A 27,723-nucleotide genomic window follows, 5' to 3' on the forward strand; every position below is an offset into this window, starting at 1 on the left:
GTAAAGGATAAAAATAAAATAGTTATAAAAAGAGCTAACTGTATTTTAATTAAGCAACATTAATTCATATTTTTCTTAGTCTTAAGCATATGGATTATGTTGGGTGTCTGTGACAGAGACAGAAAAATGCATATAAAAACCCTGTTACTTGAAATCGTCTGCATTTTATTTTGTTTTTCCAAAATGTTATGAATTTGAATTGAATATTATTTGCATGGCCTATGTGACTACCTGCAAAACTAGAACTGAACAGATGAACAATTTTGTTTTGTCTTGACAACTTTCACTGAAACTATTGTTTATATCTGGTGCGATGCAATTGTTTTAGTCAACAATATTATTCAACTTTCTACAAGTCCTTCCTTGGATTAAATTATACAGTGGAACCCTCGGTTACGCATGCGATCCTTTCCGGGTCGCCGTGCGTAACTCAAATGCACGTAAAAAACTCCCGAAAAACTGGAAGTTGCACAATTTGAGCACTTTTGCGCATGCACGAAGTGCGCAGAAGCGTTCTGCACATCTGGCGGTCACGCATGCTCCCGCAAGCTCCAGAAAACACTTCCGGGGGGCAGGAGTGTGTATCCTGAATGTACGCAACAAGGAGCGTACGCAACACAAGGTATGACTGTACTGTAGTTCTCTCATCTGAAGCAAACTATGAGGTTACCTACTAATGAGGTTTTAGACCAGAACTCTATGTTTTTCAAAGTTTCTGCCCTCAAGGTTCATTTCACCAAGACCTGGAATGTAGGATATCTTTGAAGAAGCACTCCCCACTGCACCACCAGCCTTTTATCCCTGCAGCTCCAGCAACCTTGAGAAGCCATCAGATCCACACATCCCAGCCCCAGGACTGGAGGTCCCCATAGCAATTGCCTTGGTTCCCAGAAGCTATTGGGCATCCTACTACTTACTACCTCCAAGGCCACAGGAGCAGAGGAGTTGGTGAGCTAGGAAAGAGCTTCAGGGTTGCTGGCAAAGTGCCTGGCTTGCTGTGCATGAGGCTACTTTGAAGGAGGAAACATATGCAAGTACTTGCCTGGATCAAGCTCTGACTGAGAGCCAGAAAGGGTATAAATAAACTCCAGCTCTTAGGTAAGTTCTCCATCTGAGCTGCCTCACTGCTAAAGCAACAGCTCTCAGGGAGCTCCAGTGCAAAGCCTTCGACAAAACTCTTTACATTGACCTAACATAGCACAGAATTTCAGGGAATTCTAGGGCCAATGCTTAGTTCATATGGAGAACTAACCAGGCTTGTTGGATATCACTCCTGTGCTCTGTGAAGCAGGAATGCAACCTGGAAGACACCAACACTCTCCAGTGCCTATACATTGCAGGGAAAGACTGATAGCAAAGGACTAGTTGTCTTTCAGATAAGCTTGTCCACATTATTGATTTTCTCTTTGAGGAATCCCTGATGTTTCTAAAGAACCTCAGGAAACACAGTTTCAAAAACAACTGCAACAAAGTCATCTCATGCTTCTGTCTTGCTTTATACTTCATTTTCATTGAAAATCTCAAACGGCACAACAAAAGAAATAAAATCTCAAAAGGTGGTTACAACTATGTGTAGATGACAGAAAACAAGCGGGTACAAGAGTTCAAACGTCGTTAAGTAAACAGTAACAATTTTGTCTTTTGTTTGGTTTCAGGTTGTTTTATGAAGAGATGGCATCTTTAGTATAACTACAAGTCTAACTGTGAGTTCCAAAACAAAGGATAAAGGTGTGGCACTTGTGTTTCAGTTGGAATCAGAAAACCTTGCCAAGTTGTTATGACGGAGTTTGTAGCATTATCATCTCTCAAGGTTCTGAGGTGCCATATTAGCTCTTCCTTTGGTTCCACTGCTTTTCATAACAGCCTTGGAAAATCAGTTCAATCACATCTTTGCCCTGCTGCACAATGACAAGTCATGCTGCTATTAGCAAGTATTGTATCAGTTCCTTGGAGGGGGCATACACATTTCGCCCCCCAAAAGATCAAGTGTAAGTACAGTTTTTGGTCTTTTATCATGGAATAACATATAATTAGTTCAGCAACAAATTATTCAGATTCACTTCAGCTGGAACATCTTCTTGATATATGTATACCATAAGGTACTCTCACAATAAATAAAAGAATGGTGTTCAAAAGCTACCACTTCTGCAGCTATTGTACTACCAACCTTATGAAACATGGACCACTTAGAAACACCACCTCCAGCTCTTTGAAAGATTCTATCAACGGACTCCAATTTTTTTTACATATCACTTGGAAAGACAGGCGAACTAATGCCAGTGTACTGGAAGAAGCAAAGATCACCAGTGTCGAAGCAATGATTCTTCAACATCAACTTCATTCGACTGGTCATGTTGTGTGGATGCCCAATTATCGTCTTCCAAAGCAACTACTCTATTCTGAACTTAAAAATGGAAAGCGTAATGCTGGTGGTCAGCAAGAGGTTTAAAGACTGTCTCAAGGCAAATCTTAAAAAATGTAGTATAAGCACCGACAATTGGGAAACACTTGCCTGCAAGCAGTCCAGTTGGAGAACAGCCTTTACCAAAGGTGTCATGGGTTTTGAAGATGCTCAAACTCAAGATGAAAGGAAGGAACAAGCTAAGAGGAAGGCACGCTTGGCAAACCCTCACCATGATCATATTAGTATTTCACTCCTCTGATGAAGCATTTGTGTTTGCTGTAATTCACATGCCTGTCTGAGAATACTGTGAGAAAGGAAGACGGTCTTATATCTCTTCCGCTGCGGGTACTGTGCTTTCACTTTTATTTCTGCCGGTTTGTTCTCTGAGAGCTGGAGAGACCAGGCACCATTATGCCTTTGTCTGTATATAGTGTGTAAATAAATAGTAGATTAGACTACGATGTTTCACGCTTCCTGCTGCGTTATGCTAGAAGATTAGTGTGCATAAATCAAGCTGGTTTATGTCACTGAGTGCCCTGGAGAAGAAGGGAGATGCCTTTTCCAGTGCTGCGCACACCAGAGGATGCTCAGAGTTCCGGAAGCTTGCAGGCGGCTCCAGGGCATTTTTCCAACATATCACCTCCCGCCCGGAAACCTATGTCCCCACTGTGGAAGGATGTATGGATCCAGAATTGGCCTCCATAGTCACCTACGGACACACCATTAAGACCATGCTCATGGAAGACAATCTTACTCGGCTACGAGTGAATGCCAAAGAAGAAGAAGAATGCTACCTCTGGAGAGTTTTCTCATACTACTGCAGAAACAGAGTGTAAGGGCTTGGTTAATGAAAACTCTTATTCAACTAGCCACCATGGAATTAGAAACCTTGGAACTCAAAGAAGATTGTCCTGGAAACATGGGTCCTGCAAAAACAGAAGCCAGTGTAATGCCAATCCTTCTCTTTTGAAAGAGTGATTTAGGCAGAATGAGATCAAAACAATTTCTACAGACCTACAGAGCAAATAAATATTGGAACAAATGCAACACGTGTGGAAGGTGCATTAAAAGAGCTTTCCTTATTCGGTTACCAGGCAGGCATCTAAGGCTGATGCACTTTGAGATATTTGTGCTGAGAACTTGTTTGTTTGTCAAATCAGCACAGCCTGAACCAGCTCTGTTCCAGGAATCTAGCTTTTCCTGTCACACCAATCTACACTGCATGGATAACCATTTTGCTGATATTGAGTGGGAGTAGCTAAAGCAGATGGCTTTGGCCAAAGGTGTGTTTGTGTGTATTAGGCTGGCTGATGCTGAACGCTACCTGTTTGAATACACGGGAGTAGAGAATCTACTCTAACTCACCAGTCTCTTTTACTTTGCTGCAGGCTGCTTTCTTGCTCTGGGTGGGAAGGGGGGAGAGCCATGCTAAGAGAGGAAGTCTGTCCCTCCTCAGGAATGCTCTTCTCAGTGGTGCTCTTCTTCTCAGCTGTGAGGGTCAGGGTGAAACCGAATACTGCCCTATCTGAAAGAGTGAAACTGTGGTGGAGCTCCCCTTGGAGTTCTCACAGGAGGTTTTCGTAGAAAGTCCTGTCTGTCAGCCAGGAAGAAGTACTACCCAAAAGTAAGTAGCTATGTTGGTCTGCCATAGCCAAACAAAATAAAGAAATAAAGAAATAAAGAAATCCATCCAGTTGCACCTTAGAGACCAACTAAGTTTGTTCTTGGTATGAACTTTCATGTGCATCTGAAGAAGTGTGCATGCACATGAAAGCTCATACCAGTACTTTGGCCACGTCATGAGAAGAGAAGACTCCCTGGAAAAGACCCTGATGTTGGGAAAGATGGAGGGCACAAGGAGAAGGGGACAACAGAGGATGAGATGGTTGGACAGTGTTCTCGAAGCGACTGGCATGAGTTTGGCCAAACTGCGGGAGGCAGTGGAGGATAGGGGTGCCTGGCGTGCTCTGGTCCGTGGGGTCACGAAGAGTCGGACACGACTGAACGACTGAACAACAACAAAGGTGCTACTGGAAGGAATTTTGTTTGTTTGTTTGTTTTGACTATGGCAGATGAACATGGCTACCTACCTGTAACTGTAACTATTATTTTTTATTTTTTATTTTGTTTTACCCAAAAGTAAGTAATGCTCCACCTCTGAGCCACTGGAGAATGCAACAATGTTTTACTGGCATCAGATGACCACCAAACAAAGTGACATGGTCACTAGTAAGAATAAGCTCAGTGTCTGCTCCAATGCTGTTGCTCCCATGAGTTGGTGGCTGGGATTTAGCAATACTTGAGGAATTTGATTTCTGGGCATTACACTGTGAAGTGATCTGGTCTTCTCCCCCCAAGACTAATGTGTGGAACTACCGTAGATGTATTTATTCTTCAAACTTCGTACTTTTCTGAAATTTGTGATACTGTCCTTGGCTCAAAAATACTGCCTAAGACAAACGTGTATTATAGCATAAAATACATTTGAAATGTGTTTTTTCTAAAAAAAGTTTTGATAAAATACATAATATGCATTTAAATACAAAATGTTTGTAGTTGGTGTCTTTTTCCTTAGAAAAAAACAACAGATTAATGTGAAAGCAGGACAGGACAGACTACGAACACATGCAAAATGGATCTGGAAGAAATAGAAAAGGCTTATTTTGCTTCCATGATACAACTTTAATATTTGAAGGAGATGAGAAACTGGTTGAACAGATGCAAAGCTAGTCTGTGAAGTGTAAGGACCTAATTACATATCAAAGGAGCAAAAGGGGACCAAACTGTGTCCACAAATCCTGCCTGTAACTCTGTACAAAAGGCAAACCTAGCATCTGATCCTATATACATATACCTTTTCTTCAAAGGTGTCAAATACAGTAGATAAAACTTCACTAATTAGTGATCAAAGTCAGGCAAAGGATGCATGTACATAGAGCAGCCTGCTTGCAAAGAAGACCCCAACCCTCGCAAATATGTAGGCATAAGATGAGTTCCAGACTTTTCAGCTCTATGGTTTCCCAAACTGCTGCCATGCAATGAGGCACAGTGGCAGAGGAAGCCTCTTGGCCACGTGGGGCGGCGTGCGGAGGCAGCCCCCTGGGGGCGGGGCGCCGTGACATCGCAACGCATGTTGGACGGGCTGCGCATGTGCGGAAATTCTGCACGTGCACAGTCCATCCGCCCTGGCGCTGCTGCTCATGTGGCGGCCAGGCAGCCTGTGAAGCGGGCGGTGGGTCGTGGGGCTGCCCCGCCCGTGCTGCTTTACAGACGGGGCGGCCCCGTGGACCGCCGCTCACTCAGTGGCTCGCTCAGTCGCCGTGGGAGCAGCGGCACCGACTCGGATGCACTGTGCATGCCGGTAATTTCCAGGCATGCGAAGTGCATCCGGCCCGGCGCTGCTGCTCCCATGGCAACCGGGGGAGCCACTGGGCGAGCGGCGGCTCATGGGGCTGCCCTGTCCGTCTGTGGAACAGCACGGACCGGGTGCCAGACGGTGGGGAGTGGCCGCCAAGTGTCACCCCCCTCCCCTGGAACCTGGGGTGCCACGCCCCTATCGCCCCTCCCTTGCTACACCACTGATGAGGCAGGGTGGGAAAGTGGCTGCATTTTCATGCATAAAAGTATCTGAAATAGCAAGGAAGCAAAGGCACTGGTAACAGAACAGGCAAAAAGGGGGAAAGAAGAACTGAGAAAAGGTTTGCGAAGTTATACCAGCTATAAACAGGGTTGCCAAACTCTGCAAATATTATCCTTAGGTCTATAATTTTTACGTATTTCCTGTAGTCCTTATCCCAACACACCTGAGAACTGGCCTTTTCACTGGTAGTTTTCCTCTTATGAAATGCTCTCCACAGGGGCATATGGTTAGGTGAGAAATCGCCTCCTGGGTCCAATGTATAGTGGGCAATATAGGAAATAGTGCAAGATGTCTTCCACCTGCAGTTGCTCACATATTCAGAGTCTGTCTTCATATGGTACTGTTATATCATCCATCTAGAATGGCGGATGGCATAGCTTGAAAACACAGCTCAGTAAAAGTGAATCTAAGTGAGGCTGGCCGGAGATTCGACAGGTAACTGGCTCTAAAATGGACCGTTTTTAGAAGGGGGAACCAAGGAGAGCGTTTAGAGGATTAGATCGGTTGCAGATCATGTAGTGATTCTGTCCAGTGGCACCAATCCCTGAATTGGCATAGGTGCTAGGCAAAAACATTTGTGCTAGCCTCATGTACAATTTTGGGGTACATTTTGTATAAAGAAAAGTGACTAAAAGTGCAGTAAATGATTATGAAAATTCTACTGCCTCACATGAAAAATCATTCAGATATCCACGCTACCCTGTTTCTGCACCATTACTTTGAGACTTCTGACTGTCATATTTTCCTTTATTTTAAAAATTAATTCCAGACAGTCACATTGAATCAAATGGAGCATACTCCCTAGTAAGTATGTTTAATTATGTAAGTATGCAATCATATACCCACCTACCTGGGAGTAAGCCCCACTGAATTTAATGGACTTACTTTTGAGTAGCAGTATGTAATACTGCAGTGTAATGGTGCAATTGAATACATGTGTACTCAAAAGCAAATCCCAAATTGACTTCAATGGGACTTTCTCTCAGGTATGAGAGTATAGGTTGTCAGATTTAAGTTATATCAGCTGTGAGGAACATTTGGCCTACCAGTTGTTGCTGAACTACAACTCCCATCAGCGCCAGGAAACAAGTCCAAATAGCAATAGATGATGGGAGTTATAGTTCTGCTGCATCTGGAGGGTTAAAGATTCTCCATACCTGAGTGTAGGAGGAAAGAAGGTTTAAACAACTACTACTACCACCACCACCACCAAAAGAGAGAACAACAAAAATCCAGCTAATGTAACTAACTGAAGTTGTATGGGATATTTTCTTATTAGCACTGGATGAATCTGGGACAACATCCCTCCCTCAATCCAAACACTATTCAACGCCCAAGCAAGAACAAATATGGTAGCATGGCTTAATTCAATTGTATGGCTCAGCTCCGATGTGCCAAATTTGCCTGAAGGGTTAGAGGTAGATGAAAAAATTGGAAGTCCTTGGGGGAATTCAGGTAATCAAATAGAAAGGTTGCAAGGACTCAGGCCAGGACGAAAAGAAACAATGGTTTTTATTTGGTAATCTATTTTTGTTGTTTAAAGTATGAAACAAATTCCAGCTGCAATGATTTTCTGACAATATTATCCATTTTGTCATTTCTATCAAAACAATTGTGTGACAAGCATTCCGACATCCAGAAAAAGTTTATCTATGTTTTATCATATCTATATGAAAGAATACACATAAAAAATTATATATAGAAAATTATAGCAAATAATATAGCGATTCATGTAGCAAACAGAGGCAGCTCACCTGTCATTTCTTAGTTTTATGGTCAAAGTGTACTGAGTGTGTCTGACTAGCTAACTCTGTTTGCAACTTATAAATGTAAGTTGAGGTGTGATCTACTACACAGTTAAAGAGACAGGACTACATCTGCAGACACTCAATTCAGCTGAGCGAGTTTAAAGAGGCGGTGTACTAATAGAACTACAGACTGTATATAAGCGTAATATAAATTATAAAAATGCCAAGGGTCCAAATTCATACATCTCTTCAATACGCTACATCCGTGGGGGTTAAACAACAGTCTTGACTTCTTAGCATTTTTATAATTTATATTACGCTTATATACAAAGAGAACGAACAAACAATAAACCAAGCACAAAGCAAGAGCAACCACCATCCTTATTCCCTGGAGGCCTGGAAAACATCCCCTGCAGCAGAAGGATAAACTGGGTTTCTGCCGTGGGGCGAAAAGTGGGCAGAAGTGTCAGAGAGAAAAGCTGGATGTGTTGGTGACCAAGGAGAAGAACAGATTGCGTCCTCTTCGTGTTTAATTTAAAAACACCTCCTTATCCTTATTTCACTCTGTTAGCAGGATGTTTTTAGATAACATTTATCTTTACAGCTTTTTTCTGGTGGTGGTGAAAGGGCGTTAATGGACTCTAGCAGGCTGCTGTGCTGCAACATATGGCTACCCTGTCTGCTTTTGTCACTGAGCATTTCTGTCTAACATCCGATGCATACAAATAGGCTTATGTAAGGTTATTTTTGTTGTCAGAAGTGAAAAACAATGTAAGAACAGTGACAGCATGCAATATGTCTTGTGTTGCTTGCTGGAGTGCAGGAAGCATACTTTATTTTCATGATAAGAGAGCATACCTGGGACTTCCTTGTTAGTTTTCTAGGTGGAGCTAATCCTTCCCCATGATCCATGATCACTGCAGATAGTGACAGCAGTCACGAAATTAGAAGACGCCTGCTTCTTGGGAGAAAAGCAATGACAAACCTAGACAGCATCTTAAAAAGCAGAGACATCACCTTGCCGACAAAGGTCCGTTTACTTAAAGCTATGGTTTTCCCAGTAGTGATGTATGGAAGTGAGAGCTGGACCATAAAGAAGGCTGATCGTTGAAGAATTGATGCTTTTGAATTATGGTGCTGGAGGAGACTCTTGAGAGTCCCATGGACTGCAAGAAGATCAAACCTATCCATTCTGAAGGAAATCAGCCCTGAGTGCTCACTGGAAGGACAGATCCTGAAGTTAAGGCTCCAGTACTTTGGCCACCTCATGAAAAGAGAAGCCTCCCTGGAAAAGACGCTGATGTTGGGAAAGATGGAGGGCACAAGGAGAAGGGGACGACAGGGGACAAGGTGGTTGGACAGTGTTCTCGAAGCTACCAACATGAGTCTGACCAAACTGCAGGAAGTGCCTGGCGTGCTCTGGTCCACGGGGTCACAAAGAGTCGGACATGACTAAACAACTAAACAGCAACAATCCTTCTCCTGCTCCCTGGTGGCAGTATGTGAACCCCAGGCCAGGGGAATGGAAAGGCAGTGATCCTCCCCCTCACTCCCCCTTCATGCAAAGAGGGTGTCAACGTGCATAAAGGTCAAGTTAAAATGAAAAATAATGTTTAGGGCAGGCATCCCCAACCTGTGGCCCTCCAGATGTTTTGGCCTACAACTCCCATGATCCCTAGCTAACAGGACCAGTGGTCAGGGATGATGGGAATTGTAGTCCAAAACATCTGGAGGGCCAAAGGTTGGGGATGCCTGGTTTAGGGTATTTGGATATGAATGAAATTTAATATGTTGAATTCTCTCACCCTTTTTGAGAGATTCCCAGGAACACCGGACTCAAACATTTGCCTTTGCCTGCAGCCTCTTTCACCTGTGGTCTGTCTCTGTGTCCCGATTCTTCCTGAACTGAACTCTGATCACATGACTTTTACTCCCGCTACTCAACATTTATCAAGAGCCAATATTGAGCTGCACAGGCCAGATAAATGATGCAATCACAGTCCAGCAAGCATAGCGTGTAAAGAAGATAAGCAAAACGGGAAGGAGATTAGAATGAAGAAGTTATCAGGATGGGAAGGGGGGGATGGAGGGTTACCTGGTAGCTGATAAGGAGAAGGCTCAGTTATGAGAAAGTGCATATTGTTGCCATCTTAGATTCAAGACAGATTTTTAAATCTATAGCAAACACAAGTAAGAAGTGCACCCCTGGACCAGACCAAAGGCCCAGCTAATCTAGCATCCTGTTTTCCGCATGTTCACATGTAAGGCCAAACCACAGTTTGCCTCTCTGTGTATGAGCCACAGTGAACATGAATGAAGCATCAGGCTCACTTACCGGTATTCCCCTTCTCTCTCCTCTTCCTATGTGCCAAATTTTCTTTCAGATTCAAATAATCTTGGTTTAGCATTATGAGTAAATTAAGAATCCTGGTTTAAAACAAACAATGATTAGTTTAACAAGCCAGTTTCCTAATCCATGAATTGGGCTTGTTCAGTAGCTAATCTTAGTTGCAAACCGGGATTGCTGATTCATGCAGAATGCTAAAACAGATTTCCTTGAAACTGAAAGTAAACACATAAGTCCTAATTCAAGCCATGCACAAGAAACATGCAAGTCCAACTCTTCACGTGGGCTCACTTAGGCGTGTCCATGTACTGCTGTAAATTGTGGTATGGTAACCAAAAACTTCCAGGAAGCCCACAAACATTCAATATGGATTGTGTTGACAGACAGAATGAGCAGGAAATTTATTCCTGGCATAAGACGATGGGTGGGTGGGTGGGGTGGAATGACAGACAAAAGTGAGGACAGATGAACTTTCCTGAAGTGAAGAAAGTAATTCAGGGAAGGTACAAGGAGAATAATGTCTAGGGATTTGAAGTTGACGTAGTAAATGTCAGGGGTCTGGTACACAGAAACGTAAGATGTGTTCATAGCAATGAAAGAAGGATTATTTCAACAAAAGTATACTGAATTAATAGAAGCATTGCGATCACAAGAGGGAATCCAGTTAGAGAGAGTACAGCACTCAAGATATGGAAGGGAATATAAAGATTTGGCAACAGCCTAGATATGCAGGACAAAGTAAATGGGAGAACTGAATACCCCACTCCCATTGTATGCCTAAAACAGGGGTCCTCTGGTCAGAATGGTAGGAAGGTAGATTCCAGTGCTGGCATCCAGTGAGATGTAGGGATGTTTAAGGCAGCCATTCTATGTGGAGAGACCAAGCCAGTGCATCAAGTACTGAGCAAACAATCTCTAATGCAAGGCAGATATTTGAGAAGATATTTACTTAGACCTTTCACAGGCAGCAAAGGGCACACTGTGACCCCTTGCCAAAAACAATCACAATGCACTTTATTAGCAAACAATTAATAGTTTTCCTTAATGATGCTTTATCTTCACAAAATGTATACAAGCAAGTGATGAATTACCATGTGTGAAGTACAATATAGTTTTAATAGTTAATTCATGATGACAGAGAGTGCTTGGGGCAGGGCACTGAACAGAGGTCTTTAGGGTCCCAGCTATGTGGTCTGCCAAACCACTTTTTCCTATCATACACAATGGATAATATGCTACCATGTCTAGTCCAGTACACAATGTATGGTGTACAAAAATTAGACAGGGAAACACCTTAAGCAAAGGATATGAAGGGAAGACTCCACTTGAAGACTTTCCATTCCATTCCTGCAATGAGCTGCTGTGTTTTTAATGGCCAAGTCTGTAACATGGGACAATCCAGCAATACTAATTTTGTAGCTGCCAGATCCTATCAGATGACTCCGCTCTGCTAACATATGCAGCCAGCTTCCATTTTAGTATTAGACTCAAAGGTCTCGTCTAGGTTTTGTCTTTATGTATATGTGAGAGGATCTTGGCAGGCACAGCTAGTCTCTGTGTGACTCCTTGACTGATCAGACAAAATGCAGAGGTGTTGGGATCAGAAGTGGAGCTGCCCAGGGCAATACATGTTGGAAGAATACAGACAGAAAATGCACTACCTAAAGGGTGGAAGGAAAGAGGAACAGCGCATAAGGGTCTGGAGTTGCCAGTAATGAGCTGGGGAGGGGAAAAGAAGGGAAGTGTCATGGACTGGCTGGAAGCAGAGGAGTGGTGGGAGACACCAGCTGGGGAACCCCCTAGGGAACTCCCAGGGGAAGAAGGCTCAGAACCAGGGGGTTGGTGGTGGGATGACAATGAATGGCCGGGGGGAGGGGGCAGACTGGTGATCAGAGAGGGAAGAAGCAGACCGGGAGGAGGAAGTGCCAGAAGCAGAAGAGGTAACAGGGTGTAGTGAACAGGAAGAGGCTGCGGCAGAGCACAGCTCAGACACTGAGGCAGAAGCAGAAGCCAGGGAATCTCCCCCTCCTGCTGCGTCCAGCTCTCATCCCCCTGGTCTCCTAGAACAGGCAGAGAAATGAAAAGAGTAGAGCAGAGGGAGGTTGTGTGCGGACATAGTCTGAGACTGCATGGGAAAGACCCTGGAGAGGTGTCCTAATGGGCACTAGGAAGGCAGGGACCTTCAGTCTTCGCAACTGCTTCATCGGGGGGTAAGATCTCCTAGAAAGAGTTGCTGAGACCACTAGGCTGGGGCTGTGGTTTGTTTCCTTGAATAAAGAATTAACTTCACTGGCCTTGGTTGATATATTGTTTTGTTGCTGACCTATGCCTGATTCCAGCCCTGACAGGAAGGAAGGGTTGGCAGGAGAACGAGGGAGTCTAGATCTTATAGATCTCATTAAACACAGCTGTCCTCAATAATTAGGGGAAAACAGGATAAAACCAAACAGGAAGATAAACTTTATTCAATGAAAGAAATTGAAACCTGGTGGAATTGCTGGATTAAACACCAAAGTTTTCATTGACTATAGCTAAGCAGTCGTGTTTATCATCCTGTGCCCTGGGTAACACATTTCCATTAGGCTAAATGGTCTAATTAAAGCTGTTCTGAGCAGGTATCTCAGAAGGAACTTTATTACACAAAGTGCACAGCAATTTAGACAGATGACAAACTCAACTTGGCAAAGACCATACCATTGGTCTATCTACACAATTTATGTGATTATGAATAAGTGTTTGTTTTGTCCTAGTTTATCTTAGGAGAATATGAAGGTGATTTAGAAGATAGTGAGCTTCAGAACATCTGTCCTAGTCATTCATCTAGGACAGGGGTTGGCAAACTTACCAGGCCTTGGGCTGGTTCCTCCAGCACCGATTGTGCGGCGGGCCCATACACGTGTGTACTCACTATTTCTGGCGCACTTCCGGGTCGGCGGAGCACCAGTAATAGCTTGTGTGTGTGCATATGGGCCTCCTCAGACCCAGAAGTGCGCCGAAAATGATGCTTGCACATGCACACAAGCTATTTCCGGTGCTCCACCAACCTGGAAGTGGGCAGCCATGCCATGCCGGTAAGAGTGGGTGGCGGGGGTTGCCGTGGGCCGGATACAGACCCGCGGGCCTTAGTTTGGAGACGGCTGATCTAGGAGTACCGCACTGAACTCAATGGGACTTTCTTCCTGGTAGACCTGTATAACACTGTGGTGTTAGTGGGATAGCAGACATGTACATCCTATCTGAATAGTTGCATGTTATTGTACTAATGCAGTTCTTACGCAATATTATCAATAACTAGAACATTTGGCTTGAATGCATTCTGTTCTTGCCAGAAATAGTTCTATCCTTGACATCTGCCAGACAAATACAAAGCCCGCAATGAAAGGAAGCAGAACCGTGTGATAAAAGTCTCTTATCTGAAACTAGAGGAAGCTTTAACTCCAGCCAACAGGAAAACAATTTAATTTTCTTATCGAGGCCGGTACTGCAGATTGAGATAGCTGAGTGATGTGCTTAGTTGAGTTATGTCCTTTTCACAGCATTTTCTCTTCTAAAAAAAATCCCACCGAATATTTGCTACTTATTCTGTTTTCCAAGTAACATTTGTTAATGCCTCTTTAATCCAGTTTTAGTCTGGTTTGCAATGCAACTTCCACTTGATTTCCCAGAGCTTTAGCAACCAGAAAATGCTCAATAACGAAAAATATTTGCTTTTTATGTTGCTCATTTTTTTTTTTAAATCACTGCTCTTTGGACTGCTTACCAATCCAGTTGCTCATGGTTGGGGCTTCACTCTGCACCAAGGCAGACTTGAGGGGTTTTCACCTTATTTTCACTGGGCAGCAGGCTTTTATTAGGCATTTAACCAACTTACCTGCTACAACTTAGGTGGAAATGGCATTGGGCAGGATCTAAGCATAAGGCGGAGCCTCCTACAGGGTCCTGAGAGGGTGCACCAGCTCCTGGCCTGAGCTCAGGTGGGCTGGGTATGGCGCCCCTCACTTCAGATTGCCAGTGGGATTCCAGCTGCATTGGTCTGTGCTGTGATGGGTCCTTTTATGCTAGTTAATTTCCACAGATCCCCTAGTGCGCCTGCCACACAAATGAATTCACCTGCCCTCATGCCTCATCAGGTGGCTTGTCCAGATTAAACAAATAAAAAATAAAAAATAGGTGTGCATAATTCATCTACATTAAAAAAAACCATGTTCTCAGAACAGGCAGGTTTTTAGTGATGTCACAAGCACTAGCCAATCATATTCATATGAGAGAAAGAAAAACACGTTTCCTGAGTTTAATTAAACTGCAGCACTGTGTCATCTCCCCCCCCCCCAACCAGGCTTGCCTGAGAATGGAAACATGTACATGGATTTAACAGTAAACACAAAATGCTAGCAATATACTTAAAATATGACATCAGTCTTCATCTTTAAAAATGCCTAAGATGACACGATTTCACAGTTCCCTTTCTTGGCTCCCCAGCATAGCAGAATACCATAGGTTTGACCCATCTAGCTCCATATTGTCTACACCGACTGGCAGCGGCTCTCCAGGAATTCCAGCAGAAGTCTCTCCCAACGGAACCTGGAGATGCTGAGCATTGAACCTGGGACCTTGTGCATGCAAGGCAGGCTCTCTACCACTGAGCTACAGCCCAGGCTAGCAAACATTGGTTCTCATTCTAAACTTCATTCTCCAGATATGTATTATTGTTTCCTTGCAGATATCTAAAAATATGTGTTAAGGGAGCATTTATGTTTCCAGGTGGTATTACTAATTTATTTTGTTATTGTAGACACCCCAAGATATCATTTTATTAGTCTGTAATATACCTTTATACACGCGTTTCCTGCACTGCTTTGGTTCGCCAGAAGCGGCTTAGTCATGCTGGCCACATGACCTGGAAGCTGTACACCAGCTCCCTCGGCCAATAAAGCGAGATGAGCACCACAACCCCAGAGTTGGACATGACTGGACCTAATGGTCAGGGGTCCGTTTACCTTTAATATACCTGTTATTGCAATATAAGTATGATTGGATCTTTGAAAGGACATAGCATCATTTTCATGTGCAGGAGCTAAACCCTCCATATTTAAGTACAGCTTAGGAATTAGAGCTGTACTTACAGTGTCAGGTTGTAAAATCCCTTTGGATATAAACTTTAGGTAAAGGTAAAGGGACCCCTGACAGTTAAGTCCAGTCGTGAACGACTCTGAGGTTGTGGCGCTCATCTTGCTTTACTGGCCGAGGGAGCCGGCGTTTGTCCATAGACAGTTTTTCTGGGTCATGTGGCCAACATGACTAAGCCGCTTCCGGTGAAACCAGAGCAGCGCACGGAAATGCTGTTTACCTTCCCGCTGGAGCAATACCTATTAATCTACTTGCACTTTTTTGCTGTGTTTTTGAACTGCTAGGTTGGCAGGAGCTGGGACGGAGCAACGAGAGCTCACCCTGTTACGGGGATTCGAATCGCCAACCTTTTGATCGGCAAGCCCAAGACTCAGTGGTTTAGACCACAGTGCCACCCGCATCCTTATTGCAGCTTAAACAGAAGAAACAGATATGCTAATTGCCGTCCATTAAGTTAGGACAATCAGAGAGGCTGCATTCACAGAAACACGGAGCCAAACCATGGCTTAGAGCAAACAGAAAGGCTCCCAGGGAGGAGATCCAAGCCGCTTTGCTCCCTGGTCTTTTTAGCACAGCACAGCAGCTAAACCAATGCTTGGTTCATCTGAAACCAGGCGCATAGTTTTATTATTATTTTTATTATTAAAGATTTTCTTGATTTACAAAAGTGTGTGCAATGTCTTTCTCTCTCGTATTTTTCCCATGTAACATTTTTACACATCAGTTTGGACTCGTGAGACATTAGGGAGAGAAGGGGGAAAGAGGGGAACCAAAGATCACCACAGCCAGCCAGGCTCACAGTTAAGCTTTCTCCTCCTCAACTACTACAAAAGCATTCATGTGTTCAGTACGAATGTGTGAATGAGTGAGCCAGCCTCACCACCTACTTATGCTCTAGTCATGTCCTCCTGAAAAATGTATGCAAGGCTCTCCCTATGGGGGATCTTCACACTCATGCTTATCACACTCATACCATGCTGAGGGGGCATGGCCAAAGCACTTGTTGGCATTGAGTGGGTAGGGCCGTCTGTCTTGTACATGAGTTCCCATTCACACATTTAATGCTGGATGCCTGTTGAAGGGGGCTTCTGTGTGAGCACGGCAGAGGTGTTGATCTGATTCAGAATTTGGTTGGCTATTTGGCCTGAGAAATGGCTTGGCAGAGGGGTGCCACAATTAAAGGTACCAGAACCTAAAACTGAATGAGATGTACCATTCTGATATTTCACCTGGATTACCTGACCACAGAAGGACAACTGAGCGTAGAAGCAATGGTAATCTATCTAACAACAAATAGTCACATTTTCAAAGAACAATAGCTGGCATTAATTAATTCCATTTGTATCCCGCCTTTCCACTGAAAGGAGTCCAGGGCAGTAAACAACAAGTGATAAAACATCTTTCTTTCTTTTTTTAATCCAATACAGATGCAGACTGGGGAAGTTTTGCTGAAAGAGGAAAACGAAGGGCCTTCCAAAGGGCAAGAGCCACAACACTAAAAGCCTGATTCCTGCATTGTAAGGAATTGATCTCCTAATAAGAGGATATCTGCAGGAGGTGCTTACCTGTAGAACACAGTGATCGACTGCGTATACAGGTATAAGGGGTGAGACAATCTTTCAGATACCCTGATCCCAAGCTGTATAGGGCTCTATACACTGAAACTAGCACCTTGAACCTTGCCTAGTAGCTAATTGCCAGTCACTGCAATTGTTTCAACAGCGGTTGCTGATATCCTGCTCCAGTGAGCATTTTACATCAAACTAGCTTCAAGGACAGCCTGACATTGAGTTACCATTTCTAAAATTCAACCTAGAAGTTACCAGTGCATGGATGGACAACAGTGGTCAGGGTATTCCAGTCCAGAATTACTGCAGCTCCAACCTAGCCACTATGGTCAGCTGGGCATCTATTGACAAAGATGGATCCAGGAGCACTCCTGATCTTTCAGAATAAATATGACCCCATTCAAAGCAGGAAACTGACCAACTATTTAGACTCAGGAACCACCACCCACAGTCTTGCCAGAATTCAGAGTCTGTTTCTTGGTTCTGATCCAGCCTACCACCAAGAGCAGGAGGAAGCCCCAGAAGTTATTTTCTCTGAACCCAGATCTGAAGAGCTTCACTTATAAATTGGATTTATTCATTTGGAGTCAATGAATCTGTTCTGCCATGGCTTATGGTGTATTAATGTGCTGCTGATTTAAGCTTATATTTGTATTTATTTATTTTTTTGTCTTCCACTGGCATTTCAGGTTATTTCTGTAAGTGTTATTTTAATATATTCAGTCTTATCAACAAACATTATTTTGGGCTATGTGTTGGTCTCTGTGAAGCAGTTGTGTGATAAAGGCACTTTGATGTCTACTGGTGATCATATTTGGAAATCCCGATAAAACCACAATTTACGGGTTTGCTATGGAAGGTTTAGAATTTGTTGACATACATATTTATTGCAGGTATTGATGTGAAATGGTTGTCCTAAGGATAATAAATGCCCACACTCAAATGTGAGGCACAGAAGCTGATTAGTATCTTCCTGATAATGGCCTCCCAGTTCTGCAGTAAATATCACATATAAACACTTGACCAAACCCTGCTAGTGGGATAGTGCACTGTTAGGCTCCGATTCACAAAACAGCAGAAGCCAGGGGTCCTTTCCTTTAAGCCAGTTCAGTCTTATTCAGTTCAGTGTGCTAAGTTATCTGAAAAGCATGTGTGTCTCTGCTGGCTCAGTTTGTGCCCTAAAAAGTAATCCGGTTATTTAACAGCACTGCATGATTGATGAAGAGAGCCAGGAAAAGAAGACTTGCCAGCTGAATAGTAGGCCATTAATTCCTGTTCACACACGGTTGAGAATTAAGCGGAGTAAAATGCAAAGTTCAAGTCTTTGGAGCACCTGTACGTAAGTGTGTGAAATGCGTAGATACAAACACGACACAAGGGCAACCTCGAGGTGTTATGCTTTCTGTGCTATTAATACATGGAAACAGTCTTCAGCAAACAGAGATTAGCTGGATATGAAACTGTGAGATAAGCAGGTTGATTAAAAAAATAAAGTTGCTTTTGATCACAATTTTAATGCAATCCATCCCAATCCACCTTCCAGTAAATGCTGCTGGAACAATAATTGCGAGCATAAACCATGAGGTTTTGAGGCATCTCTCGTGTTTTTCCCCCTCTCGTGTTTTTCCGTGTTTAGCTTCTTTCTCTCCCCCACCCCACCCCCAGTTCAGAAAATATAATTATTTCAAAGCTCATTGGACTGTCCCTAGGTGTAGGTGGTCTCTCATGCAGCTACTGGTACTCTGGCTGGTACTGGCCTGTGTAGACTGCTCTAGGCATTTCCTTCTCTATGGTCTATCTCCTTCTATTGCTCTCTGGCGCACTGTTCCCACGCCACTGACGGTTTGGATGCAGCTTGATCCTGCAAGTGACCACGACTGCAGTTTGGCAAGGAGGCAAACTTGAGATGCCACTTTAAGGATTGGTGTCCGAGTTTCCTTTTGTGTCATGACCTTTCTATTATGAGCTTGCCAGCAGGAATCGCCTTACTTTTATTGCACTTATGTAAACCACTTTATTTTATGCTTTAAATAATTAGTAATTAGTAATTAGTAATTAGTAATGGCACTCTCCAAATATTTCTCCCTTAAAGGAACATTCACATATCAAGAAACTAGAGCAGTCTCAGCTACCAAAACAATATTGAGCGGTAGTGTATGAGAACCATAAACCCTGTACATATGCCGTACATTTTAGAATATGATTTGGGAGGGAAATGCATTTCAGGGGAAAGCTGCGTAGCGTGCCATGAAGGGGTAATTTCGGGAAGCTTGAGGAACAGATGTGGAGAAGCAGGCACATCCTTTCTCGTCTATATATTATGGCAGGCTTTTAGTGTGTAATTTTAGATCTTGCTGCTGCCTTGATTTTACTGTCATTCTTACTGTGTTAATGGATCATCTGTGGTATGCTGCATTTTTTTAAAAACAGTAATTAGATTTTACTATTATGTTTTATTAATTTATGTTTGCGAGCCACCCAGAGAAAATGGTTATGGGGTAGCCTCTATATATATCCCATAAATAAATAAGTTTAATTAATGTTTATTTGAATTTATTATGATTTTTAAAAAGCCTTTAGCCTCTCTGAATATGTTAGCAGGCGGGAAGGGAAGAAGCAATCTATTATCATCTTTTGTAAAAGTTTCTAGTTATGTTATCATTCATTTGAAAATGCAGAATGGATTCCTGGCAAACGTAATGAAGTCTATATGGCATAACTTGATTTCAAAGATTACCGTTATATCTTATTGCAGAGGGTCAATGAAAGCAAAACAAACACTCCTTATTTCAGAATAATACAACTTCTCAAAACTAAAGAAAAGAAGTACTTCAGCTGTACCATATCGTCGCCATTTTCATTGTCCAAAATATTGTATAGGAAGAAAGTTAACTGAGGTTTCTATGGCATATTGAAGCATGCATTTTGTGTTTAGAACTTCCCTGGTCCCAGTTTGATACTGAACAAGCTTCAATACATATTTATAAACTTGATAATTTCCCCATTCTTTGAAATAAAAGTCTGCGTTTGGAAGGATGTAACCTATTCAGACTAAGTCAAAACTTGAAAACACTGTTTGAGGCAAATATTGTAGGAGTTTACTAAGTGAATAATAATGGGACCCACAGAAGCCTGTGTTCACAAAATAAATGTGCTCAAAAAATATGTGCTACAAGACAATTTGCTGCCATAGACTAATACAGGAGTAGGCAACCTAAGGCCCGGGGGCTGGATGCGGCCCAATTGCCTTCTCAATCTGGCGTGTTTTTACATGAGTAGAATGTGTGCTTTTATTTAAAATGCATCTCTGGGTTATTTGTGGGGCATAGGAACTCGTTCATTATTATTTTTTTCAAAATATAGTCCGGCCCACCACATGGTCTGAGGGACGGTGGACTGGCCCACGGCTGAAAAAGGTTGCTGACCCCTGGACTAATACATCTATCACTCTGAGATACGGCTGAACATGGATGAAACAACTGAAGATACTGATTATCTCAGTTAGCGGTATGCTACTGTTTTGTTTCACCAAGTGAAAAGTCTCCACATAGTAGTTTGAATTTGTATCCTTGTCTATTCAGTGAAACAGTGGGTGGTATTTTGCTAACAAATCCTTTCATTTACACAACTGGACTTCTCCTCTCTCCTTCTTTGTGCACCCCTGAAGTGATGTGCAGGCAGAGATCCTTGTGCTGATGGAATGATTGCCTTAGGGTCCACTCAGCATGCAGGTGCTTCTCTCATTTTATCCGAAGTCTCTTTATATTTGTTTAGATATACAGAAGCAGAAGGAGCACACTGTGCACTGAGTACACAGGTCACTGTGGAGGTCCCTGCTGTAGTGTGGCAGATCCAAACACCCCTCGTGTGTTCCCCCTCTCAAAAATAGAGCATTGTGGGCAGAACAGGGCTGGCCATAGACATGCTGGATCTTGAAACGGACCAACTCCCCAAAAGGAGGCCCACTTGGTTTCTTCAGCTGCACCAACCTGGAGCTATCGCAGCTAAAATAAAATGTCAAAGGCAAACAATCCAAGCACCCCCACCTTCTGCCATGGCTGCTGTGAAGTGAGAGCAGCTTTGCATGTGGCAGTTGATCTGCCTCTCTGTCTTGATGAACCCTACCAGGGATCACTTTGTTAGCCATTCTCTGTATTGGAACTTTCTTTTCTGTTTAGCTGGATACAAAGATGGAACAAGAGTGCCTTTATTTCTACCATCTAATTTGTGTTTGTGTGCGTGGATCTAAACAAGCAGAATGAGTACAATAGTTATTTTTGGCCCCTGGTTTGGATTTCTATTTATAGAAATAAAATCTAGAGTGGACTCCACTATTCCCTCCACCTTTTTGGACCCGTTTGTATTTGTTAAGATTTAAAAAGTTAACAAAGTACACAGCTTAGTTATTTCCTATCCTTCTTTGGATTTCTACTTCTATTTACTTGGGCATGAAGAAGAAACAAAACTGTATTCAGTTATTCTGACATCTTATAGGAACTTACATTTGTGTATGTTTGGATAAAATGAAGTTTTATATTATTTGCCTTTTACTCTTTGTTATTTGGATTTAATATGAATAATCTGAGTGATTAAGCTGATTTAGATGTCTGACGTGATTACTATTCCTTGAATGGATTGTTATTTTTTTTTACCAATTAATGTATGATTTATTAGAGTTGTTAATTCTTTTGTATAATATTGAAGGATTAATATTATACTTTTGTATAATATTGAATGATTAAATGTATGACTTATTAGAGTTGTTAATTCTTTTGTATAATATTGAAGGATTATTTTACTTTGGGCTGTATACAAACAGAATAGCTCAAATATTTGATGGAATTTACATTGACATAAGGGTAAAATAAGTTAAGGAAATATTTCCTAAGCAGACATATCTGACTGACCCCCTCTTGCTATCTCATTTCTCCAGCATATGGCTGAACATTTAAAGACAGTAAAATAAATTGAAACAATGCGAAGAAAACACCCAAGAGGAATGATGCTAAGGAGCAGGGAAGGGGAAGGAAAGGGTCAGGTTAGGGAGGTGTGGGTGAACTGAGAATCTTGACTGGTGTTATTTTAAAACCAAAACATTTGAAAGAAATGAGAGAAAAAAGAATTTGAGACTGAGAAAACAATTCAGAAGATTCAGAAACAAGATAAATTACAAAGCACCATAGATAGCAAATAACAAGAGGGAAGGTTGTAGGATCAAAATTAAGGGTTTATTTTTCAAAACAAAGGTAAACTAATAGGTGGGAAATTAAACATTATAAGGGACAAAATTCACTGATTGAAGCCAAATTGGGTAAATCTTGAACACCTAAGTGAAACACATATTCACTATCAGGAAGAGGCAGTTATGCTGGTTAAAAAATAAATAAAAAGGTTGTAGGATGTATGTATAAATTAGAATTGAACACAGAAGGGGCAAAACTAGAAATAATCCAGAATGAAACAAGAAGACATAATTTAAGAATTCACGGGGTTCCTGAGACAGTAGAAGGAAATAATTTGGCAGAGTAACTTATTTAAATTTTAGAATGGGTGGAATAAAAAGGCTGAGTACATCTGGTGCCCTTGAGCTCACAGATGGGCTTTTGACCCAGTGGAAAGCTCCTCACTAACAGGAGAGGAAGGCGGCTGCCCCCCAAAACCCAATTCACCCTCTACCCACATCCCCAGTGCCTCCTGAACTTAATCTCCAGATATTTAGGAGACCCTTCAGCACAGAATGTAAGGCGGCACATGGAGGCTAGAAGAGAAGAAGGAATCAGTTAAAATCTCCTCCCCTTGTCTTCTGTTAGCAGATGCGTCCAGGGGATCAGAAGCATTTTTACAACTGCAAGAGTATCAATTGCATTTCTTTGTTTAAACAGCACTGCAGTGGCAGGGATGAAACCAGCCTTCTGGATAGGTGCTGGCATTGTTAAAAACTAAATAAACCCAGAGACATGTTAGTTACCTTTATTACGTTAATTTTTGCTTTATTACCTTTATTCTCTTCCTCTGTCAGAGGAAAGCTTCCTCCGTTGGAAGAAGGGAACCTTTGGATCCGACCCATTAGATTAAGATCTGTATGGGGAGAGGAAATTGACGACTGAGGGCCATGGCATTATAGTTCTCAATTACATTTATCCAGAGATTGGGACTTCCAATTTTTAACTAACAAACCTAGGTTCTAATTTGAATATTCAATTTCAGTTAAAAATATCTATCGTATGGGGAATAATGGAAACATTTCAGGAGACTCAACAAGTGCTTAGGCCCCTATGCAGATCAATCCTAAGTAGGTCTGTTTAGAAGTAACTCCCACTTAGTTCAATGTAACTTACTTCTAGGCAATAATGCATAGGATCAGCCATAAAGGACTTAAAATATACACCTACAAAGATAAGAATTATTTTGATTTCCCTTTAACAGCTCTGTCCAATAGCAATGACATTTACTCTTAAAGATCATCACGATAATAGGTAGCTGTGCTTTATCAGTTCTCTTTCTCTTCATATAGCGTATGAATAATAACCACAAATTCCTTGAAGTTTCAGTTAATGTCAAAGGACCAAACTTTCCAAATAAAACAACTTATTCATGACTATCTAAAACAGAAAAAAACAATTTAATTTATTCAAGTCACATATAAAAAAGAGAGACAAATACCTGGAACAAATAAGAGTTGGCAGAGTTTATGTTGCATGTAATGGAACTAAAAAACCCCACACTTTATCTATTATAGTTAAAAAATAGTGGGGAAATTTTGAGTAAGTGCTAAAAGTGCCAGTCCCAAAATGGCTTCAATGGGAGCAAGGCACAACATGAAACGGCTGTCATGGGCGACATGACGTAACACATTGTTGCTCCCCCCCCCCCAACCTGGACATGCTTGCTGTGGGAAATTACATATGTCCTGCAAGTCCTAATTGTGGAAATGATACAGTATTAATTCCCACAACACTCCCAGTGTTGTTGCTGTTTAATAACAGAGAGCATCCCAGGAAAACTATGCAAATATGTACCACTCACTGCACATATACCTACCACAATCACACATGGATTTCCTCTTGGGATAAGGACATCACTCCCTTTAAAAAAAAATCTCAATTGTCCCTCTCAAAGAATAAAATGAAAATAATTTAAAATTTAAAAAATGCACAAGGGTTATCAACCTAGTGCCCATGGGCACTATGGCACCTGTGGGAGCCAAGTTGGTGATCCCTGCTGTATGCTTTCCAACATCTATATGATGCCACCGGGAGCTATCAGTCAGGAGCTTCAGGTGCAATGTAATGGTCTGGGAGGCCAATACCCTGAATCTGAATATAATAATAATAATAATAATAATAATAATAATAATAATAATTTATTTGTACCCCACCCATCTGGCTGGGTTTCCCCAGCCACTCTGGGCGGCTTCCAACAAAGATTAAAATACAATAAAATGTCACACATTAAAAACTTCCCTAAACAGGGCTGCCTTCAGATGTTTTCTAAATGTCAGGTAGTTGTTTATCTCTTCGACATCTGATGGGAGGGCGTTCCACAGGGTGAGCGCCACTGCCGAGAAGGCCCTCTGCCTGATTCCCTCTAGCTTTGCTTCTCACAGTGAGGGAACCACCAGAAGGCCCTCGGCGCTGGACCTCAGTGTCCCAGCAGAACGATGGGGTGGAGACGCTCCTTCAGGTATACTGAGCCAAGGCCGTTTAGGGCTTTGAAGATCAGCACCAACACTTTGAATTGTGCTTGGAAAGTGGTTAGTTCTCTGGTCAAGGAATTATGGACTTAACTTGTTCTGGTCGGGTAGCATACCCCCTGCTGTCTGAGGGCCCTCCTTGATGCCAATTGTCACTCAAAACACTGGGTACATTGGTGGTGAGGAGTGCCTATGCCCAGTTTTGTCTGTTTTTACAGGTATGGCCGTTCCTGGGATGCAAGTGTGGCCTCAGTCATATCAATGAAAATGTGGACATAGCTGGCCATGCAAATGCAGTGTAGCTAGTGCAGAAATAAGTGGCTTAACGGTTGGGTAGATCAGCCAGAGAAGAGCACACTACTCCAATTCTGAGAGCACTGCAGACCCCCTCGTTTGCTATTTTTAGGCAGAATTTGTCTAGGCCAGGTATGTCCAAAGTTACTTTCGGGAGCCTAATTTGGCCCTCTGGTTGATTTAATCCAGCCCCTGTGGCAAAATCCTCCCCCAAAGCTCTATAACGTCTGGTCAACAACTTTGGAATAATCCCTCAAAATCCCTCAAAAAAGCCCAACAACTCCAATCCAAACTCAACAACTTCAATCCTAAAAAAAACGGTCGACAACTTTGATCGGCCCTCATTCATGTTCACTTCATCAAATCCAGCCCTCTTTGGAAAAAGTTTGGGCACCCCTGGTCTAGGCCTTTGGAAGGGGACAGGTACAGTTCAGTACTGTATTTCTTTGCATCTTTTCCTTTAATCATTCTATATGGTTTTATCAGATGTTATGTTATTAGTTCCTCTGGACACCCTTCAGGGTGGAAGGGTGAGATATAAATTTTAAAAATTAAGTATTATTTGTCCCTTGCGCCTATAAAGCAAGCAAACTCATTTAGAATTCAAACACGCCCACTCCCCAACACCTTCCTCATGTGCTGCTCCCATACCTACCAGGGTAATGTGGTGAATCAGGGTGTGGCAACAGTGCAGCCACCTGCTTGAATCTGGCCATAATTCCCTTACACTCCAGCCCTAGAGGGAGGGGCATAGATAGCTGCTCCAGCACCCGGAGCGGCGGGGGAAGGGCGAGCCGCCTATGGGGGCAGGGCAGCAATCCGCGCATGGGGGCACTGCAGTGAGCTGCCCATGGCAGACACAATCTCCATGCTGCCATTTCGGGTAGTTCAGAGCCCCAAGCCATCGCATCACTCCTAGGAAAGACATGTGGCTCGGGCGCAATGCAGGCCAGGCCCTGCGGTACGTGCCGCCGTCCGTGGTGTGCCATTTTGTCACCCCCTCAGGGATGACACCTGGGGCGGCCTGCACCCCCTCTCGCACCGCCCTTCTTACGCCCCTGCCTAGAGGGCACTCCTATGTAGTAAAGGGTGATATACATCACAGTGCCGAAAGGGAAAAATTGCATTAACAGGTTTTTCCTAGAGCATTCATGGTACTAGTACTATAGATAGCAGTTGTTATTCACTTCCATTTTGGATACTATCCCAGCTTGCTTAATGGCAATGAAGGAAAAGAAGGCAATCAAGAGGTGGATTTTTCAGGACCCTGGACAGCGCCCAGGAAGCCTGAAACTTTTGTGAACGATAGGTCTGCTGTCAATTGAGCCTTTTTATGCTTCTTGTGCCTGACTGTACTTCTCAGGCTCTGGCCCTTGCTGTGGAATCCAGTGGTCAGGGGTGATGGGAGTTGTAGTTCAACAACAACTGGAGACCCATGTTTGAGAAACATTGCAATAGAAGCTTGGTGACCCAGGGGCAAACGTTACTTTTCAACTGACCCTAGAGTTAGCAAAGAGAAGTTCACAAATCTTTACTTAACCGATATTTCAGGTTTCAGTGGATCCCAATCTTTATAACAGATATGCCAGCAGAAATAGAGTGAATATTAATTGAGTGCACTGATAATCAAATGCTGATTACCCTAGAATGTATTGCATTGTAGAAACTCGGTTCATTATTGTCTATCTAGCTAGAACATCTTTTGTTTTCTCCCTTGACAATAGGCAGAATATTCCAATTAAAGAATAAAGAGTCCCTGGCTAGAACACTAGCTATTCTGTAGTTGCATCAAAAGCAGGGTGCATTATAATCTGCCTTAAAGTTCATAACCCAAGCTAAAACATGCAATTGAACAGAATCCTTGCAAACACACAGAAACAACATTAAAACTCAATGCATTACAAAAGGAAAGTACTAGCGTGGGTGTGCTATGCTTTTGCTATGTATTTATCACATAGCCCATAGAGAGCTTAATAAATAACCTTACACAAAGAAGCCAACCAGACCTGCAGCATGACTGAAGAGTAACAGTGGATAATGAAGTAGTAGCACTTCTGAGCATTCGAATGCCTTTACGAAGGCATCCATTTCAGAGGCAAATTTTCTATTTTATTGCCTGTGGATCTACACTTTCATTTCAAGTGGCCAATTAAAAATTCAGGGATATAGACAAAAAAAAGTTTTGCAAAATAATAAATAACAGTACTATCAATGCTAGTAACATCAATTATAGGGCAATTTTTTTAAAAAAGAATGCACATAAAGTGAAAATGAAGTTTTTACTCTCTTTGCTTTTATTACACATCACAGTATAAAACAGTCTAAGGGAAAATTATGTCACACTTTCTTACATTAATCAATTTAGAGCATGTATGTGGTCTAGTTTTGCTCACAATCCACTGGAATGACTTATGGTTTACTTTTGGTAAACAAAATCACCAAATGCTGGTGTAGTAAAGGCAGAGCAGCAAGGTATATTTTGGCTTTTCTTTTGGTGACTTTGTAAGCCAGAAACCAAGCTACTGCTGGCAATTTCAAATGACCATGTATTTGCCATGAATGAAATTGCAGAATTTGGCATCTGTTTGACTTTTTTTTAAAATGTGCGTATTAAAAAAACCTGCTTTCCTTGACATGGTGGACAACAGCAGTTGCTGTTTGGTGTGGCCACGGTGGAGAGGGCTTGGCTTTGTCATGGCTGGCAGGGGGTCACTTCCTTCTCCACTGGCCATGCTGCCTGCTGGGACTCTCTTGTGGGCTTTCCATCTCCACCGTGCTAAGCAGTTGGTCCCTTACCCCTCTCACCCTGATCTCGCCACTGTGATCTATGTGACGGTCACCTCCAGGCCCTCCACTCTACGTGGGGCTGCCCTTGAAACTGACCCAGATGCTCCAGTGGGTG

At 42.6% G+C, this 27,723-nt stretch overlaps 1 protein-coding gene across 18 annotated transcripts in view; it reads right to left on the reverse strand.

Moving 5' to 3' along the window:
- Positions 1–27,723, reverse strand: part of MAGI2 (membrane associated guanylate kinase, WW and PDZ domain containing 2) — a 600,602-nt gene that overhangs the window by 171,204 nt on the left and 401,675 nt on the right. For 13 of the 18 annotated variants that reach the window (XM_033162889.1, XM_033162881.1, XM_033162884.1 and 10 more), the window contains one exon: positions 22,832–22,912. The exons of the other annotated variants lie outside the window; for them this stretch is intronic. In XM_033162889.1, coding sequence (XP_033018780.1) covers positions 22,832–22,912 — 81 coding nt within the window. The remainder of the gene's footprint in view (positions 1–22,831; positions 22,913–27,723) is intronic. 18 annotated transcript variants of the gene reach the window in all.

This window comes from Lacerta agilis, chromosome 10, assembly GCF_009819535.1.
Source record: "Lacerta agilis isolate rLacAgi1 chromosome 10, rLacAgi1.pri, whole genome shotgun sequence".
In the NCBI taxonomy this organism is placed as follows: domain Eukaryota; kingdom Metazoa; phylum Chordata; class Lepidosauria; order Squamata; family Lacertidae; genus Lacerta; species Lacerta agilis.